General features: G+C 40.7%; 1 protein-coding gene across 1 annotated transcript in view; it reads right to left on the bottom strand.

The window, feature by feature from the left end:
• LOC306829496 (uncharacterized protein) overlaps window positions 1-17637 on the bottom strand; it is a 119833-nt gene that overhangs the window by 23357 nt on the left and 78839 nt on the right. Inside the window, exons 3-5 of the mRNA XM_079352546.1 lie at window positions 9086-9130; window positions 6165-6172; window positions 5131-5157 (exon numbers count right to left, since the gene is read on the bottom strand). Of these exons, the coding sequence (XP_079208672.1) occupies window positions 5131-5157; window positions 6165-6172; window positions 9086-9130 (80 nt within the window). The remainder of the gene's footprint in view (window positions 1-5130; window positions 5158-6164; window positions 6173-9085; window positions 9131-17637) is intronic.

Below are 17637 nucleotides of genomic sequence, written 5' to 3'. Positions count from 1 at the left end.
TGAACTGAAGCAAAAAAATGGACTGATTTATAGCTGCTAACAAGCCTCACAGTGGCCTGTGAACTGCAGATATTATAGCTGTATGTGTCTTTCTTCCCTCTTAACAATAAAACCTTGTATCTTATATGTGACAGCTGACAGTAGTATGAAAAATAAACTGCAACCTCTATGACCTAGTTACTTAACTGTTATCCAATACGTAATACAGTAACACAATGATTAACCATGCTACCCAGCAACAATTCAACCAACAATATCTAAAGTTAATCAGCATCTAGAAAGCTCCTCTAAGGTCGATGATATGCTTGCCTTTTAGCCTTGCATTCGCATACCAGCTGGCTGTGTCATGAATATGTTCAGACACTTGGCTAGGTACTACGTGTGTTACTGGATAACTCTAGAGGGCACACCAGAGAGATCTGGTAGTTGTAAACAGCCTTATGCAACTACCAGAGGTATGAGATGGTCAAGGAGGTTACTATTAAGTCAATTCTAAAATCACGGCAGAAAAAACAACAACCGAACCAACTCTGTTCCTCCAGCAGTCTTCTTTGTGTGTGGACAGTTCTGAACTTGTTTCCATTTAGTTTTTCATGTTTCCAAGCCAAGACCTAAAATGAAACTCGTCTGTCGCAAGCTATTTTGACAGGCTTTTGTCGCTGTGCACTGGCAATGACACATTGTATCTATCACCTATCTGCTTGTCTTCAAAGTTCTCAACCATTATTGTCCCATCTGCTGTGTTGGCGCTGTCCCATCCCTTCTTTCTCTACACTGTCTCTACTGTTAATGCCATTCTTTATACTGCAACCCTGTAGCATTAATTTTTGAGGATGTGCTCAGCCACCAAACAAACAGGGCAAGTGCAGCATTGGACACACATAGTTTAAGGCAAGTAACAGAACATAGGAACCAGGTGAAATGAAATCTTGATGTGTGGCCTTTAATATACTTTCTACTTTTCTCCCAATGTTAAACTCTACCTTCAGTACAGTACAGACCTGCAGAGCACAAAAGTCTGTAGGGCATAAAAAGAGCTGGAATTCATATAAAAAAGAACAGGCTGTAAGAAAAAAAAAATCCATTACTTAAACCCTCATCTGTACAACAAATGGATCAGACCACAGGACGAAAAAGGATAGATAGAGTACTAAAGAAGAATAAGAAAATAAGAGATTAATGTTGATGAAAAAACTGAAAAAATAAAAGGCCTGAGATTACCACCAAAAAGTAACGTGGGGGAAAAAGAAAATAATGTTTTTTTGTTTATCTGTGGTTTCAAGTGTGTATTACTAGTCCACATCGGCATCTTCTCCCGCAGCATCTCCTCAGCAGAAATTTGGACTCAGCATTCCCACCAATTAGATGGCTTTTAAACACATTATGTCAAATGACTTGGCCTGCAGGAGGGCATATACTGTTGTCTATGTGTGTGTATGTGTGTGTGTGTGTGTGTGTGTGTATGTGTGTGTTTGTGTGTGCATGTAAATACATGTATATTGCATGGGTGTGCTTCTTATCCCAATGAAAAAGGGCGAGGGGTGTCTTTACTGTCTTTATGGCGTTCCCTATGGTGTAGACTGCTAATTATCCCGTAGGGTGTAATTGCTAATGATGCTTTCAAAAACCTTGGTGTCTGAACAGCAAAGCAGACGCCTCCCTTAGAAACACACATGGCAGGGTACTGTGTTGAACAAGTTAGACTCGATGAGTTTAATCACGAGAAGCCAGAATTAAGGAAGATGAACGTTATCCTCTCTCCTACGTTTCTTCTTCATCCTTTTGAATCATTATCTTTTCCTCTCAGTGTGAACATCCCTGTTTTATATAGATTTCCCTCCTCTTTTATGTCTTTCATGTTGCCACAGGGAAAAAAAAGCCACTCTACGTCAGGCCTACATAAACATAAATTGCGAAACATGACATTTGCTTCTTTTGTGGAAAAAGAAGTGGCCGCGTCCAGACCCAAAGTGCAGAATAAAGCATACCAGAGAACCAGAGTGCTGTGTGTTGGGGACAGAAAATCACTGACATGTTATTGGGTGACTGTCTGGCTTTAATCTGCGCTCAGCAACCTGGAAATCTGAACAATGCTGGCCTTTTTCTGCTGACTAAGGTTCACTGACTGCCACAGACTGGCACTTCAGTGTAAATATGCTGGGAGCTGGGCACTCTGGTGACTGCACATATGAATGAGAATGAACTTCAGGGGGGTGTTTAGCGCTCTGCACTTTACTGCCAGTGTGTCTGACTTTGATTGTTTGACAGCGGGAAGGCTCGTTTTCTGAAACTCAAACCCCTCGCCTGTGATTTATGAGAGGAGGAAGAAGTGACAGGGGTTACACAAGGAGAGAAAACATACACTGGCACGCACAAACACACACTCACACCTATCAAAGTGTTCTGCTTGAGATGCACACAAACCGCATGTCATTAACATTGTTTATCAGACAAATGGAGCCTCGTGTAAATTCAGGCAGGCGACGGAGTCACGCTTTAATATTGTGCCAGAGTTCGCGTTAGTTAATCTCACGCACGTCTCATCAGCTGATCTGCTGAAAGCATCTCATTGGCCAAATAGTTCTTATGCCGCTTTATTTAAACTGCTCCAGTCCGCCTGCTCCCTCTTTATGCTGCATTTGCAACCCTACTCCTTCCCTGCTCCTCCTTTTATGCTCTTCTGACTTTATCAATGTCATGCTTGTCATTGATGCTTGCTCTGAGGGGGGGGGGGGTTGTTGCTCATCTCCCTGCTTTATAGTGTTCCTAGTATGCACAGGAAAGGCAGGGATGTGTGCTGTCCCTGCCTAATGCTTTCCACGTAAGCACGTGGAAGGGCAGGGAGATCCCTCAGAGTCATGCCGCCAAATATAAATAATTGTGTCAATGTATCCATTTTGACAAAGTGGTCCTGACTGAAGTCATGTTTCAGTGGAAGTGGACTGCTGCATGCATTAACAAATGTCATTGTACAACACCTGAATAAAGTGCAGCTCATGCACCATCACTTTAAATTACACACGTACACACTCACATGTGTAATTGGTTGGTTATATTTTGTATCACTTATTTTTTTCACACTACGAAGTATACATATTTTACATTTAAATCAATATTGTTTATATTATTCTGTTTTTGTTACCGAGGAGGATTACCGTTATTTAATTTGTTTCCAATTACTAGTTTTTGTAAACTCAGTTGGCATGAACTGATTCTGATTTCGATTCTGATTAGATGAATTTGAGACAGTAAAGAGTACAATATAAACCGCTGATATGTGCAAACTGAAAGTACAAAGTTGAGTCAAGCTAAATCGAATCGTCAAAACGCAGTAAAGCGCTCTGTTGAATGATCTGTTAATGTGGCACAGCATAAAGAGCGCTGCCTGCTGAGTGTTAAAGGCTTGAATCTGACAGAGACATAATAAGGGTGAGAGAGGGCAAGAAAAAAAGATTTTGGAAAGTGATCCGTCTGTTTGTTTTAACGATGGAAAAATAAAGAAAGACAATTTATTGGCACTAGTCACTGGCCCGGCACAGTTTGCATCGCAGCACTCTCAGAAAACTGACTCGACTCATTTGTGCTGATGCCCTCTCCATATGAACACACACACACACACACACACACACACACACACACACACACACACACACACACACACACACACACAAAGACCTCTGACCACTTCCACAGCTCTGGCCTTTGTTTCAGAGATTTACATAAACTACGGGTGGTTGGATGGAGTTCACACACATCTGCACATATGGACAGAGATACACAAACAGAGCGACCCAACAGGAAGAACGGCTTTTTAAAAGCCCGGTGTTTGAAACTTGATCATCTCTGTTGCTGCTAAATGAAATAATGTGCTGTCCATGGTAACTGCCGGCATAATTAAACTGCCTTTGCTTCACTGTAATATCATACATGCAGCCTCTTTAGTCATAATACCTTCATGTGCACATCACAACAGGAAGGATATATACTTTTATTAAGCAAACGTTTGAAAGAAAAACACATGAATTGACCACTACTTTTGGATCTGCAATGCAGCCAGTGACAAAGATGAATAGAGTCACAGAAAAACAAACACAAATGCACACACTTCTCTGCGCTTTTCCTCCACCTGTGTGTAATTAGCAGCAGGCATTTCCCGTCAGGAGGGCTGCACAGTGCCAGGCAGACTGAGACCAAGCCCCATGGGTAATGAACTTCCCAACATTCCCAGTGAGACAACAGACAACAGACGAGACGCTGTGGAACACAACACTGGGAGACTTCTGCTCATGCAACCAGGCAGAAGGGTTACAGCAGAAAAAAAAGTGTCCCACAAACACACACACAAACACAAATGATTCATGCAACAGATAACCTGAGCTTTGAATGCTAATCGTGTGCAGTGATAGATGTTGCAAATTTGATGCCGGCTAAACCACAGAGCTGTGCATGAGATGTTGAGCAGAAAAGTCAGTACTCTGACCAGCCACAAGAGGCCGCTACTTCTACTGACAACACAAGAACCTGATATTGGCGCTGTGGTTAGCAGCTTTTGGTGATCTGCTTTGAGTTCAGTAGTTTTTGATGTCAACAGTTGCAATATTTAAACATTTGTAAACCTCATCTGAAGCTGAAATCATGATTGCTGCCATACAGATGTATGGTTTATATTTCATTTGTGTGGTTTGTACTCTTGTGGTTTTTGTTTACCGATGATATCTACTTTGTGTTTATTGCTCTTCAAATTTACTTTCATACCTTTTTTTTTCCATATCAGACCTCATATGTTTTAGTTGCTTTTTTTCTGCCTTCACTAAATAATCCAAGACTTGCATGTAATATTTCCACCCTGAGCACTCTATGTCTGCTTGTGTTTGATACGTGTTTGTGTCTCTTTTTTCATTCATGGGGCAGGAGGTATCATTCGTGGAGAGAAAGTGTTAAAATGAGGTAAAGAAACAGTCGGAGACGAGAGTAAATGCCTTTTAAAGAAGCAGTGAAGCAGTGAAAGGGCTAATAGAGTAAAAGTGCTTAAAAGAGTAAAGAGAAAAACCTCTAGAGTGCAAAAAAAAAAAGAAGAGACGTGATTGGGTGAATTGAAGAGTGACAGGATAAATAACAAATCAGATTTACCGGGTATCCATCCCGTCCAGCCTTGCCCTGGTGAGGTTAGAGATTGAAGCATGAAGCATTGAGATACAGTATGTTAGAACAGAAACCAACAGTGCAGCTGAAAATAAATGAACTGGTCACATGACCTGGCAACCTTTTATTAAAGGAGCTCAGGATCATTGTTCAGTCTTTACCTTTTGTTTCTTTATTGAATTTAACACATTTTTAAATATTTTTAAGGTATTAAATGTTGGAATTCTCAATATTTAAATGCTAAGTTTGAGTAAAAGGTACAAATGATCCATCTTTGAGTTTTGCTCTACACTCCAAGCATCAATAATTATTAAAACAATATTACATTTTGTTTAAATTGTTTTTATTTTGGCTTTTTCCTCACATCTTTTGCGTACTTGACTCGGACAGGTTGCACTGACGAATTGTTGCGCTGTGCAGTAGCAGGTGGCTCATTACCACACCTTCCCTTTAACTTTATAGGCTCGAGGCTGAACTTGGGGTGTGCTCAGGAAAAGAAATTATACATCGTTTCATGCACACTTAGTGAGAACCAGCTGGATTGACAGTTATGTCCATTAAAACCATTCCTTTCCAGTTCCAAAATGTCAGCTGGACACGCTGCTCTGTTCACGTTTGAGAAAAAAAAAAAGTTATGTTTCCGAGCCTCCTGCATGTCTGATCTGTGCCACGTGTCAACAAAGTATTGACATGAAAAAGTAATAATAAAAAGTGAAAAATTATCCAAACATGATTAAAGCAGTAGTCTCCAATTGTATCAGGATTTGCTGTGTGAATTGCTGCTCGTGAAACAAACACACAGGTGAACACGCACACACAGTTTCCTAGGTGGTCCGTTTATGTGTGTAAGTGAGTCTGTGTCAGCTTGTGTGTCTGTGGGAATATTCAATAGTGTTGGATATGACAAAAGGTTGTAAACTGTTGGTAAAAAAAAAAAAAATGTTTTCATGTTTGCACGTTTGAAAAGTTCAATACAATCTGTTGATTGTCATACTACCTGAACAAGATGAGATTGTACTTACAGGAGGTCCTGCAAGAAAAAAAGAAATCAAGCATTAGAAAATGAATTCTATACATCTCAAATGAAGCACATCATGAGTGAGTGATAGTAATCTCTGCTCTGTGCAGCAATCAATTCCTCTGAAAAGTGGTGTGCAACAAAAATACAAAACATGCAATGTGGTGCCTTAAATGATGACTGTAATTAAGCAGCTAAATATGGTGCAGAACAGGCTCATTAGAGCAGCTGCCATTGGAGTTTGTGGTGGAGCTGTTATGATAAACAGGCTTCTGGATAACAGGTCATGTTTTGCATTAGGATATGAGGTCATGTCAAGACTTTGTTTCCTCTGAAGATACGGGTGCATGAAGTGGAGGACGAACAGGCAGGGAAAAGGTTAGGGCATTAGTTAAATATGTGTTTAAAATCCGTCTCAGAGGTTTCTTAAGGGCACATCTGATTAACATGCTCTGATGTTGAGCCTCAGCAGCTAAAAGTATCTGATCAAACAAAAAACAACACGAATGATTAAACGACTCCTCTTATTCTTAGTGCTATTTGTGTAAATGGAAAGTTAAAAAAAGTTATCTTAAAAGTCCTAATAAACCACCAAAACCCCTACAAAGTGAACATATTGTTTTGTGAAATTATTTACATCAGTCATTGGTTTGAATTTATCTGATTTAAATTTAAACCCAATCATGATCATGATTTATGTGATTGTTAACACAATTATAGCCAATGGCACAATTTGGAGCTTGGCCGCTGCAGCTCTGGAACAACACAGCTCATCATTATCCACACAGCACTAAACATCTATAAAATTCAAGATTGAAAACAGACTCCATCTCAGTAAACATGGAATATTTGTGGGGCTTTGTTACTATTTCAACTCACAACTCATTCCTATAACATGACCAGAATCCACGTGAATCGTTCTATTCAAGGGAGAGGGCATTTTTAGGACAAGAGGAGCAGAGAGAGGCATGAAAGAATAAGGCTCGATGGGGTGAGGAGGTAAAAGGGGAAAGAAGAGGAGAGAGGTGTTGGGGTTTATGAGGCATGAAGTCAGTCAGATTCAGCTGTGTCTAGACGCTCGGACAAGGACCTCCGGGGCCAGACAGCTCGGTAAACAGAGGCACACTGAGACCAGCTTTAAGCACTGAACTTGGGACAGGTGTGAGTGTGGAGAACAATGAGAAAGAAGGCGACAAGGAGAGAAGGAAAGAAGTAAACAGAAGAGAAAAGGAAAACAAGTAGAAGGACAAACATGTGAAAGAATCGTGAGAGTTGGGTTGACGAAGGAGACAAGGCGACAGATGCTTTACTGCTCTGTCGGCCTCTTTCCCTGTTATTAGTTTCTTGTGTTTCAGATTCCTCTTTCAACTCTAAGTTGTTGTTTCCAGAGAAATCGGGGAAAAACGTCCCATTCGCTAGTAAACTTTGCCCTCAGAGTCATCTGCTTGAGCATTGCGCAACGATCCCTTCATGCCACCTACCCCTGCATGATAACCCAAAAAGTAAACAGTGACAGAGACAACCTAAACAGAACCATTTCAATCCAGAACATCTTGTGACAAACTGTGAGCAGTCATTACGCATCTTATTCTGAGAGAATCCTTTAGTGCCAAGATTTCCCAAAATGACAATGTGTTAAAAGAACTGAAAATACATCCCAGCCTTATGAGCCTTTGATCAGCTGATGTTCTTTGTAAATCGATAAAAAGTCATGTGGGGATTAAAAGAGAAAGTCTGGTGATATTCTGACCTTTTTTTTTCTTGTCAAATCTCAGGAAGAGACAAAAAACAGACTTTTTTTGCTTCCAAATATGACCGAAAACATGGCCACAACATTGAACTGGATCAGTCTAACACTAACTGCTGTAAATAACGATTTTTTTTTCTTTTTTACTCTCTTAGTTGAGTTATGTTCAGTAATAACCATACAGTTCTAAGTGGCTAGATTTTAGATCGGTAGTTTGACTGTATTACCGTCATTTAAAGATGTTTCTTCTTTGGTAGGATTCAGATTTACCTCTTCAGTTTTCAGTTCAGGATTGAGAGTCGCAAACGGACTGAGAACAATTAAAAAATCTCACCAAATGTATGTTTTCTTGGGTTTGTTATCTTTAATGCAGAAACAAAGTCACTTCATGGAATTCGGGTTCTCGGATTCAAAAGTGAAGGACATTATAAATTTACTGTAAAGCTTTGAATTGTTCTAATGATTCAGAAAAGCTCAGTAGAGCAAAAACGGTCATTGGTGATCTGTCACTGAGTCAACATCTTTCCAGGATTATATCTCCTCTGTTTAATCTCCACAGCAGTGACTCACAGCCAGACTGGAGCACTTCCTGCAGGACAACTTCAGTCCTGCAGGTTTTGATAAAATCGTCTGACAGCATCGCGTCACAATATGTCGAATCCACACTTAATACAATCAGTTCAACATGAGGATGACTCAAACAAGTTCCACATCCGCTCTATCTGTCATGATGACCTTTTTGCATAAGGAGAATGATGTCTCTGCACTGTTTTGTGTACTGTTTGTGGCCCGTGAGTGTTTTTGTGGTCTGTGTGGAAAAAGAACTATAATGGTGGGTACTGATGTTGGCAAGGGACAGTCTCATTAGGCTCGTACTACGGCAGCTGCTACCGCTCAGTGAGAACGACCGACATCTGGGCAAAGTTAGTGCAAACACATGGCTGAGGTTAACGCCGTGTCGGCCCCAAAAGCGAGGGACGGGGAGGACTGCAGGCCGTCATCCTCCAACTTGACTCATGGGTCACTGCTTAAACCAGCCCTTAAACAAATTCAGTCACCCAGGAAGAAGGAACGCGTGTGAGAACAAGGAGGAGAGATGTGAAGAAAAGCACGTGTTCTATGAGGAGAAGAGAAAAAAAGAGTGATAAACAAACAAACAGGTGGTGGATGTCACTTACCAGGGTCCCCTCTTCTTCCCATCCGTCCTCGCTTTCCTGGAGGCCCTGTAAAAACACACAGACGGAGCAGTAAATCCTCCAAATCAGCACTGCAGGGATGAGTAGAAAACCACCGAGCATTACTTACAGTTTCACCACTGCTGGTTATCTGTTTTGCCTGGCATTGCGTTTGTGTGTGCTGGCATTCAACAAAGATCCTGTCACACAGACTCAAACAACTACCTTCAGCTGAAAGCTCATTCTTTGGCTCAATATCATGTTCAGTGGACCTACTCCTCACTAGCTGGGCTCCATCCAGCCACCTCCCTCTGACCCTGCTGGGATGCAGCTTATGCCACCGCTTTCCGGTAAAAGATTTTTTTTATTGAGAGGTCTGGTAAAGTTGTGATGAATAGCAGGAGGGCTGTAGAAGAAGCAGAATCTGATGTGGCCAGCAAGAAGACCGTCCTAGATCCGCAGACCTCATGCTGCTGAAGGACCATGAATCATTTCTACAAGACCACTGATTACGTCAGTGCCTGGCTGGTAAATTACCAGAGGTGCTGTTTGAGGATATGGTGCAGCAGACCATAGAAAATAAAAATAAATAAAATGTACAGGTTTTCTACTCAGGATAAAAAAAAAAAAAAAACTGACATCCTTGTTACTGAACAACTTTGGCTAAGGTCTTCAAAGCTCTGGGTTCTTTACCTTCACATTAAGCTTTCAAACCTTCTACCTACTGTAGTGTAAGATTTAGAATTACAGTTAATTCATAAATTACAACATTAAAATATAATGTTCTAATCTAAACAATGTTTAGTCCATTAACTATTCACATACTTTTCAAAACAATATTCTTCCCCTCCATGTTTATTTACATCTTTAAAACTGTAGCAATAATTCACTGATTCTACCTCATCTGTTGTCCTTAACTTTCCCTAAGCCTACGGCAGCATGGCTTCTGATTGGCTGAAACAAGGAAGTGAGCTGAAAGCTTTTTTTTTTTTTGGAGATCGGTAAAAGTAGCTGTAACTCTGTGTTTCTTTTTACCAGGAATGATCCAACCACAATTTTCCCATCAGTCACTAGCATTTCAGAAGTTCTGCTCAAATATTGTATTAATTTCCTGCATCATATCAAATCGCGTTAGCTGGAGATAGCCAAATCAAGTTGACTGCCAGAGTTGAGATGTGTGTTTCTGTCAGTCTCTGTGTGAAATCAATGACCTCCAGATTCAAAAATGAGCAAAAAAAAAAACTCAAAAGGTCATCCTCCATTATCGTTGTAAGAAGAGTAACTAAATCCAGCTTTCCTCTTCAAGGCCTGAAACCCTCCTGTAGGTAAAACCTTGTTCTCTTTCTTCCCATATGCCCGTCATCCACCCACACTCGCTCATGCTCTTTTAATGAAATAGGAACCATACTGGGTACTGTTTCTGATGCTAAGTGCTTGTGGCTGCAGACATGTTTTCCCTATTGTCCTTATTGAGGTTATTGTAGTGGCCTAATCACTTCCTGATTCTGCCAACCGTTTCAAAGAGCTCAATCATGCTCCTCCAGATCCTTCTTATGACTACCTGACCACTTTTATCCTCCTTTGCTTACTTTATGTAACAACAAGCTTTTCTCCGTCTACGGCAAACCATCAAAAGAGAAATTAAAGTCCAGTGTTACTTGAAATCTGATTTATTTTAGCAATTATACTTGCTGCAGACCTTTTGGGAGCATTTTAAAATGTAACAATGGAGAATGAGTACAGCTGTGCACCTATGACTCTCATTTAAAAGTTATGTTTGAACAATTTTGATCATTTAACACCTCCACACCCTCAAACCTCAGACACATATGCCAGCTCACACACTCAAGCGCACCCTCACACACATGCACACAGCATTTATATTAATAGTCTCCATATTCCCTAGTGTGCGCTACTTCCCCCGTTTCAGCACTCGCAGCCATTAACGGCAGCATGGAGCAGACCTGCTGGGAGCCAAGGCCTCTGCAGAGAAGGACATAGTATTTCTCCCTGAGCCTGAAGGGAGGAGATGGAGAGGAAAAGCTTGAAGGGGGGAGGGAAGAATGTGTAAGGAGAGTTTTGGGATGGGGAGGGAAGACAACGAGTGCTGGAAAAAAAAGTGGAGTCAGAAAGGAAGATTTACTGCACTTAAAATGAGGAAAGGGTCCAAGAAAATAGATGGTGGAGAAAAATGGATTGCTTCTCAATCCTTGAAATCCTAAATAATTGCCCATTCAAATTACAACCTGAAAAATGGATATGCAATTTAAGGAATGGGTCACCAGGGTCCATATTCCTGCTCTACCTTTATTTGAGACATGAAAGGCTGTAAGCATGTTGACAGCTCAGTCGCCAAAACCTTAGAGCAGTGGGTTCAGAGTGACTGAAACGTGGGAGTGGGATTGGCCCTGAGTAGGGGAATGGAGGTGGGTGATGACAAGCTGATGTAGGGCTGTATTGACTGATGGAATTAATGGGAAAAACAGCAGCAGTGGTGAGCAGTGTCTGTGTGTGTGTGTGTGTGTGTGTGTGTGTGTGTCTCTGTGTGTGTCAGATTCCTATTTCAGTTGAGCAATGAACACATATCCTGTGACATATAGGCAAACCAACACATAAACACACAGGCACATGATGTGACTCTGGTGTCAGCCTCAGTAAGGTGTCACTTCCTGTGTCGTGACGGCAAACTGAGATCAGGAAATGTCACACAAATAGATACTGTAAGAATAGAAATGTGTACAGGGTGTATGGATGGTTGCTGTAGTTAAGTACTTAACACAGATGTTGTTCTTGACTTTAACAGGTGATGAAAAACCAAAAAGAAAGATGGGCCTCCACATAGTCTTTAAGTTTGGAAATAAAATAAAATCACAGCCTGTTCATAAATCTCTCAGAGGGACGCACAGACTCAGTGTCGGACACATGCAGGCTCAATCAGTATGAGCCAACGTAATTATGAATATGAGCATGTAAACGGGTCCCTCGAGTGACACGATAACACACTCGTATCATGAACTTCAGATCGACGGTTGCCTGAAGCTCTGTATCTTAAGCCAACCGTGAACTTCTTTTGTATGATGGAGTTGAAAATCATGCGGTCTAAAGTTGAACAGGCAGCCAGCCAACGGTCCCATCTTTTCCCTGAATACTCGTACAGTGTTTATGTGCTTGTGAGAAAGTTAAAAACCTGAGGCTGTGAGAAACAACTACATGTTTCCTAGATTGTGCACGTTTGATTAATCTGTACATGGGATGTTGAATAACCCTTATTCATCAAATCTCAACTTTGAATGTTCTTTGACAATGTTTCTCTGCACAAGTCATTTTCTTGAAATAGATTAGTTTCAGATTAGTTTTTTTGACCTTCAAACAATGCATCCTTTTTTTTAAATTATGTGCATCTAACTTTCCAATAGATAATGAAGTTTCATTTTAGAGCTGATCAAATTCTGCAGAACAGTATCGAGGCACTTATTTTGACTAAAATAAAGGCTAATTCAAACCATCCCAGTTGTAATGATAAATGGCTTTTAGATTAATGACTATGCATCCCACATAGAGGTTCAATGGTCCAGAAATTATTATAGCACAACTTTTCTATCTATCTTTTTCTATCTATCTATCTATCTATCTATCTATCTATCTATCTATCTATCTATCTATATATATATATATATATATATATGTGTGTGTATAAATAGGCTTGGGATCGTATTTAGCTTTGTTGGATTTAAAATCCAACAGCCATTGACTGTCACTGAACAACAAGTTAGCTCTTTTTTGGTGCAATTCCACAGCAGCGCTGTAACAAAGCTCCGCTGTGATTACGTCTTTGTACATTCACATTGATACCGCAACAGCATAATATTGGTGACTCATATTCATATTATGTTACAGAGTCACAAGAGAAACAGCAAGAGCTACACATGCACACACACTGCATACACAAACAGTGTTATTATCCTCCCTCAGGCTCTGCTGATCTTGTCTCATCCCTGTATCGCCTCTGTTACTTCCTCAGACGGAGCCCCCCCCCCCCCCCCCCCATTACGCCTCTGGGACATTCATAGTGAAGATGAGACATCAAAGGGCGTAAAGACTGAGCCTTGATGGGGAGGACTAAAAAAGGCTTACGTCTTCACAGGAAGCCCCCAAAAGTTGTCTTTTGAGGTTCTGAGATCTTACCGGCACATAGAAACACTAACCCAGAGCTCACAGTCATAAGTCATAAATGCCATTATTACCTGAGTAGTTTTACTAGTTCAAAGTGTATCTGCATTAAAACCTACACAGCTTTCCCCTTTCACCTTTTCTCTGCCTTTGTCTCTCTCTAGGTCTTTCTTCACCTACAAAACATTTCGAGCAACAGTTCTGCTACGAATATACCGAATGTTTCTCCTGCATACACATCCACATCGTTTCACCACACACACAGAGACACACAGAGCCATCCATCCTCCATCTGCTCTGTCTGTTTCTCATAGCTATGGCTCGGCTTGATTTAGCTTCTGTGACATTTCTCGCAAACAAAGTGCTTCCAGAGGAAAAAAAACGCAGGATGGTGGAACAACCTCCCCCTCTGTCTCTTCTTTTAGGCCACATTGTGTAACCCAACAACTGGGAGCAATAAAGAGCCAAATGAAAATAGCAGAATGTGATATGGCATATGCACGACCACAGGACTTACATCTACCCATTTAGACTCCTCTTGCAAACGGGGGAAAATTTAATTTAACTGGAAGGAACAGAGTGACGGGGAGGGGGGTGTGGGCAGCCAGGGTCAGCCTCTTCCTTCCATGTTGGCTGGAGGCAATGTGTCTATACGGCATCACTTCTTTCACCCTGTTTAAGATTTCAAAAAAGACATGACTTTCCTTTAAATCATCATACTATCAAAAGAACTTGGAAAATGTGTCTATGCAGCAACAAAACAAAACTGGACATTTGCTCTTAATGTTGTTTCATGCAGTCAATATATGCTCCAGATGTACAAAGAAAAAGGCCAGGTTTTTAACAAAGACTATTTCATCATATTATGGCAAAGATACTGATGAACTCATGAAATATTCATTTATTTGGCGTTTTTGTTTTATAATAAAAGTAAGTTGTTTTATTATTTTGTCAAGGATTGAATATATTTCCTCACATTAAAATGTCAGCTCAATTGCTGCCATTGAAATTATTTACTTATCTAATATATGACTGAGGATTTCCTTTTCGTGTTTGCATGAAAGCTGACAGCTGTACAGCCTTAATGTCTGAAATAAAACGTCTTCTTCCAAACTGTCAACGGATCTGTCAGCGTTTCACTGTGTTTGTCCAACTTTCGATCCAATAAGATGGGGGACACATGCCGAGGATGTAAACAGCAAACAGAAAGAGAGAGAGAGACGGCCAATGTGATTCACATGGGGATGATTCATCCTCCAGCTGCCCTGCATCTCTCCTGGCTGTAGGGTCAGCTGTGGTTCAGCAGCTCTGACAGGGTTCAACAGAACACAGACTGTAAATAAGAACAAGGCGAGACTCATTACTGATTTGGGCACTTATTGTAAGATTTGTTTTTTTTTTGCATTTTGTCTGTTGTTGCTATCGAGGAAGCAGTGACCATAATTAGACAAAAGGGCGGACTTGTCTTTATCCTGGTTGATAGCATTGGAAGGCAACTCTCAACAGCACACCATACTTTGCTTATTTTACTTTACAATAGTAATTTACCTCATTAACATCATGATGTATTGAAAAAGTGTACATAATAGATCAAGATAAATATTAGAATCAGAATAAATCATCTTCTTTTTTCCCCATCTGGTTACATACTATCAACATTTTTTAGCAGTGGTGTCTCCCCCTGCTGGCCATTAAGAAGACTGAAGGTTTGATGAACTTGTGCCTGGTTTTCCTTTTAAACCAGGAGGCTAATTGTACTTCTCATATTTAGTCTATGGTTCAAACTCATGAAGTTTCACTAGCTTTGACCAATCTATTGAAACAGTGATGCTTAAATTCAACTCTACTCTCACTACTTTTGTCACTGCAGTGTATCCTTTAAAAAAATGCTGACTTTTTCTTTTGCTTATCTGTGTGTGCGCAGACACAGAGGGACAGAATTATAAACATGCGACCATGTAAACAAATAAACTATGTGCCATTGTGTATAGATAACATAAGGCTATTTCATTTGTTTCATAAAAGGACATGGCATGGGCGCTTAATCTATGGTTCAATATTACAGAGGTGGTTAATAAACCACAGATGAATCCATCAGTCAGATCTCCAAAAATTTACCAGTTTTTAAAGAGTTATTTAATACTAACCAAAGTTACAGACTTGTGTGTTTCACAAATCTATATTTTTTTATGCATCTTAACCACAACCTCAAACACATCGCTCTGAAACTGAACACTGCCTGTGTTTGGACTACGCTTCACCTCGTTGATGAAATGTGGTTACACAAAGATGCTATACAGTAAACATCACTGTGGTATTCATGCAAAGGTCACCCGCGATTGGGTAATAAGAAGCCTAGAACACATTGGTACCAGGTCGACCTTCCTGTTTTACTTTCTGTGTTTAGTGTTGCGTGACGGCAGAGTAGGTTTCTCGGAGCGAGAGAGAGCGGGCGTCAGTCTCAGAGGGTGTGCGCTGGTATGGATGCCATTTCATGCCCACGCAAGTGTGATCAATGTCGAGGTTTCTTGACACACTCTGTGAGGGCTGAATGGCACTGCAGTAAACCTGTCTACTATTGTGCGTGTGTTTAAGCATGCATGCATGCTCTTACAGCTGAAGGGTTTGCACATTTCTCTGATGCATTATTCATTGGTTTCTAATTAGCGTCATACACATAAAGCTAATAATTCCTTGTTTATTTGAGATTTGCACTTCTGGAAAACGTTATGTGTTTATATTGGTTGGTGAGTTTGCATGCAGAGGTTTAGGAAGAGTCCAGTGTTGTAACATATGGCAGGTGTTTTGCGTTGAGTGGTGCTGAAAGGCAGCCTGCGTAGTCACTGCGTGTTACAGCTAATGAGAGGTGAAGGCAGAGATGGGCCGCCCAGCACTTACGGACTTACACAGTCAAAACAATGAGATCGCCCTCACTAAACTCAGCAACCAGCGCCAGCCGAGCTCAGCAAATATGAGAAGATCACAACAAAAGGGAAAAGAGCATAAGGAGTCCAACATTGAAAAGAAAGAAAAAAATGTTTTGTTTTTTTTAGGTGCTGACAGCTGTAGACAGACAGAAAGTGAGGATAAAAGGAAATGTACAATTTAATATGTCTTCAAGGGGTTTCTCCAAGCTGAAAGGGTGCGCCACTTTGTTTGTGAGACCTACTGTGGTGATTGTCTTGTAGCTATCATCGCTAGAAAACAGCCACCATTGTTTTATTTATGGTTTACAATAGATGCGAAAATGACACTTCAGAAGAGTGAAATCTCCATGTTTGACTCTGAGATGACAGAAAAAAATAGATATAATTCCAGTTAGCTTACATCTATAATCATACTAAAATTTAGGAGCTACATCAAACAAGTCAGACTATAATGGCAAATTTCAAGCTTTAAAAGGTAAGAAACAGTGAGTATTCATGCTTATGAACGATTCTAAATCTTAAAGATGCTGAGAGTGTTGTGCTATGAACAGATAAAATACTCTTGGTTTATGTCATTATTGAGAAATGTCTGAAGAAGTTTTTTAAAGAAAAGTTGGTCTTTGTTTCAGAAAATGGTCAGAGTTTAAATGGAGTTTGTTGTGAACCCACGTGTGCATGTGTTAGAAGGAAGGCCATAGCGTGATGCCTTAAACGAATTGACCCCAGATAAACAAACCCTCAACTGCAAGTGAATCACACACACACGCCCACACGTTCACATTAACAGATTTGTGTTTGTTGACGCTGGGCACGATGGCGTGCATGGGACCAGCTCGTTTTCGGCCCCATTCACACAGGCTTCTGGGTGGTACTTACATTAATAGGTACTTTGGCCACAGTCGCTGGAATTCGTGTACTCAAGAGGATTTTTAAGTGCACAAACACACTTGCACGCAAATGAGCGACCGAGACCGCTTTCTGCATACAACTATCCCAATCTGCTTTAGCTTGGAAATAGAAATACCTACACACATTTCCTCTCATAGAAACAGTACCTTCATGCATGTATTGAGTCAGACTGGTAACTGAAAAACCTTCTATGACCAATCACCACCCTCAGATGTGGGAACCAGTGAGTCCCATAACAAATGCATGATGTGCCTGGAGGCAGGGGGACAGCCGCCAGTGGTGTGATGCTGGGGTGAGAATGAAGGTAATGTTTGTAGATCAGATCAGATTGGGGCCACCGGTGTTGCAAGAACTTCCAGAAAGTCTGGAGGTCTTAAATCCAGTCCTGAGGGAGGATTAACATGAGGATTAACACACGCTGGCACACAGGTAGAGCAGAGGTTAAGGAAACACACGGGTCACCTGATAGGGCGTGAGCTACAACATGGAGACATTTTTACTTTAACATGCAAAGGGCTAGACTTCCTTTTTTAATTGACACAAAAAAGT

This window comes from Symphodus melops, assembly GCF_947650265.1.
Source record: "Symphodus melops genome assembly, chromosome: 9".
Taxonomy (NCBI): Eukaryota; Metazoa; Chordata; class Actinopteri; order Labriformes; family Labridae; genus Symphodus; species Symphodus melops.
The sequence above is the reverse complement of the archived record's forward strand: the minus strand, read 5'-3'. Positions and strand labels throughout refer to the sequence as shown.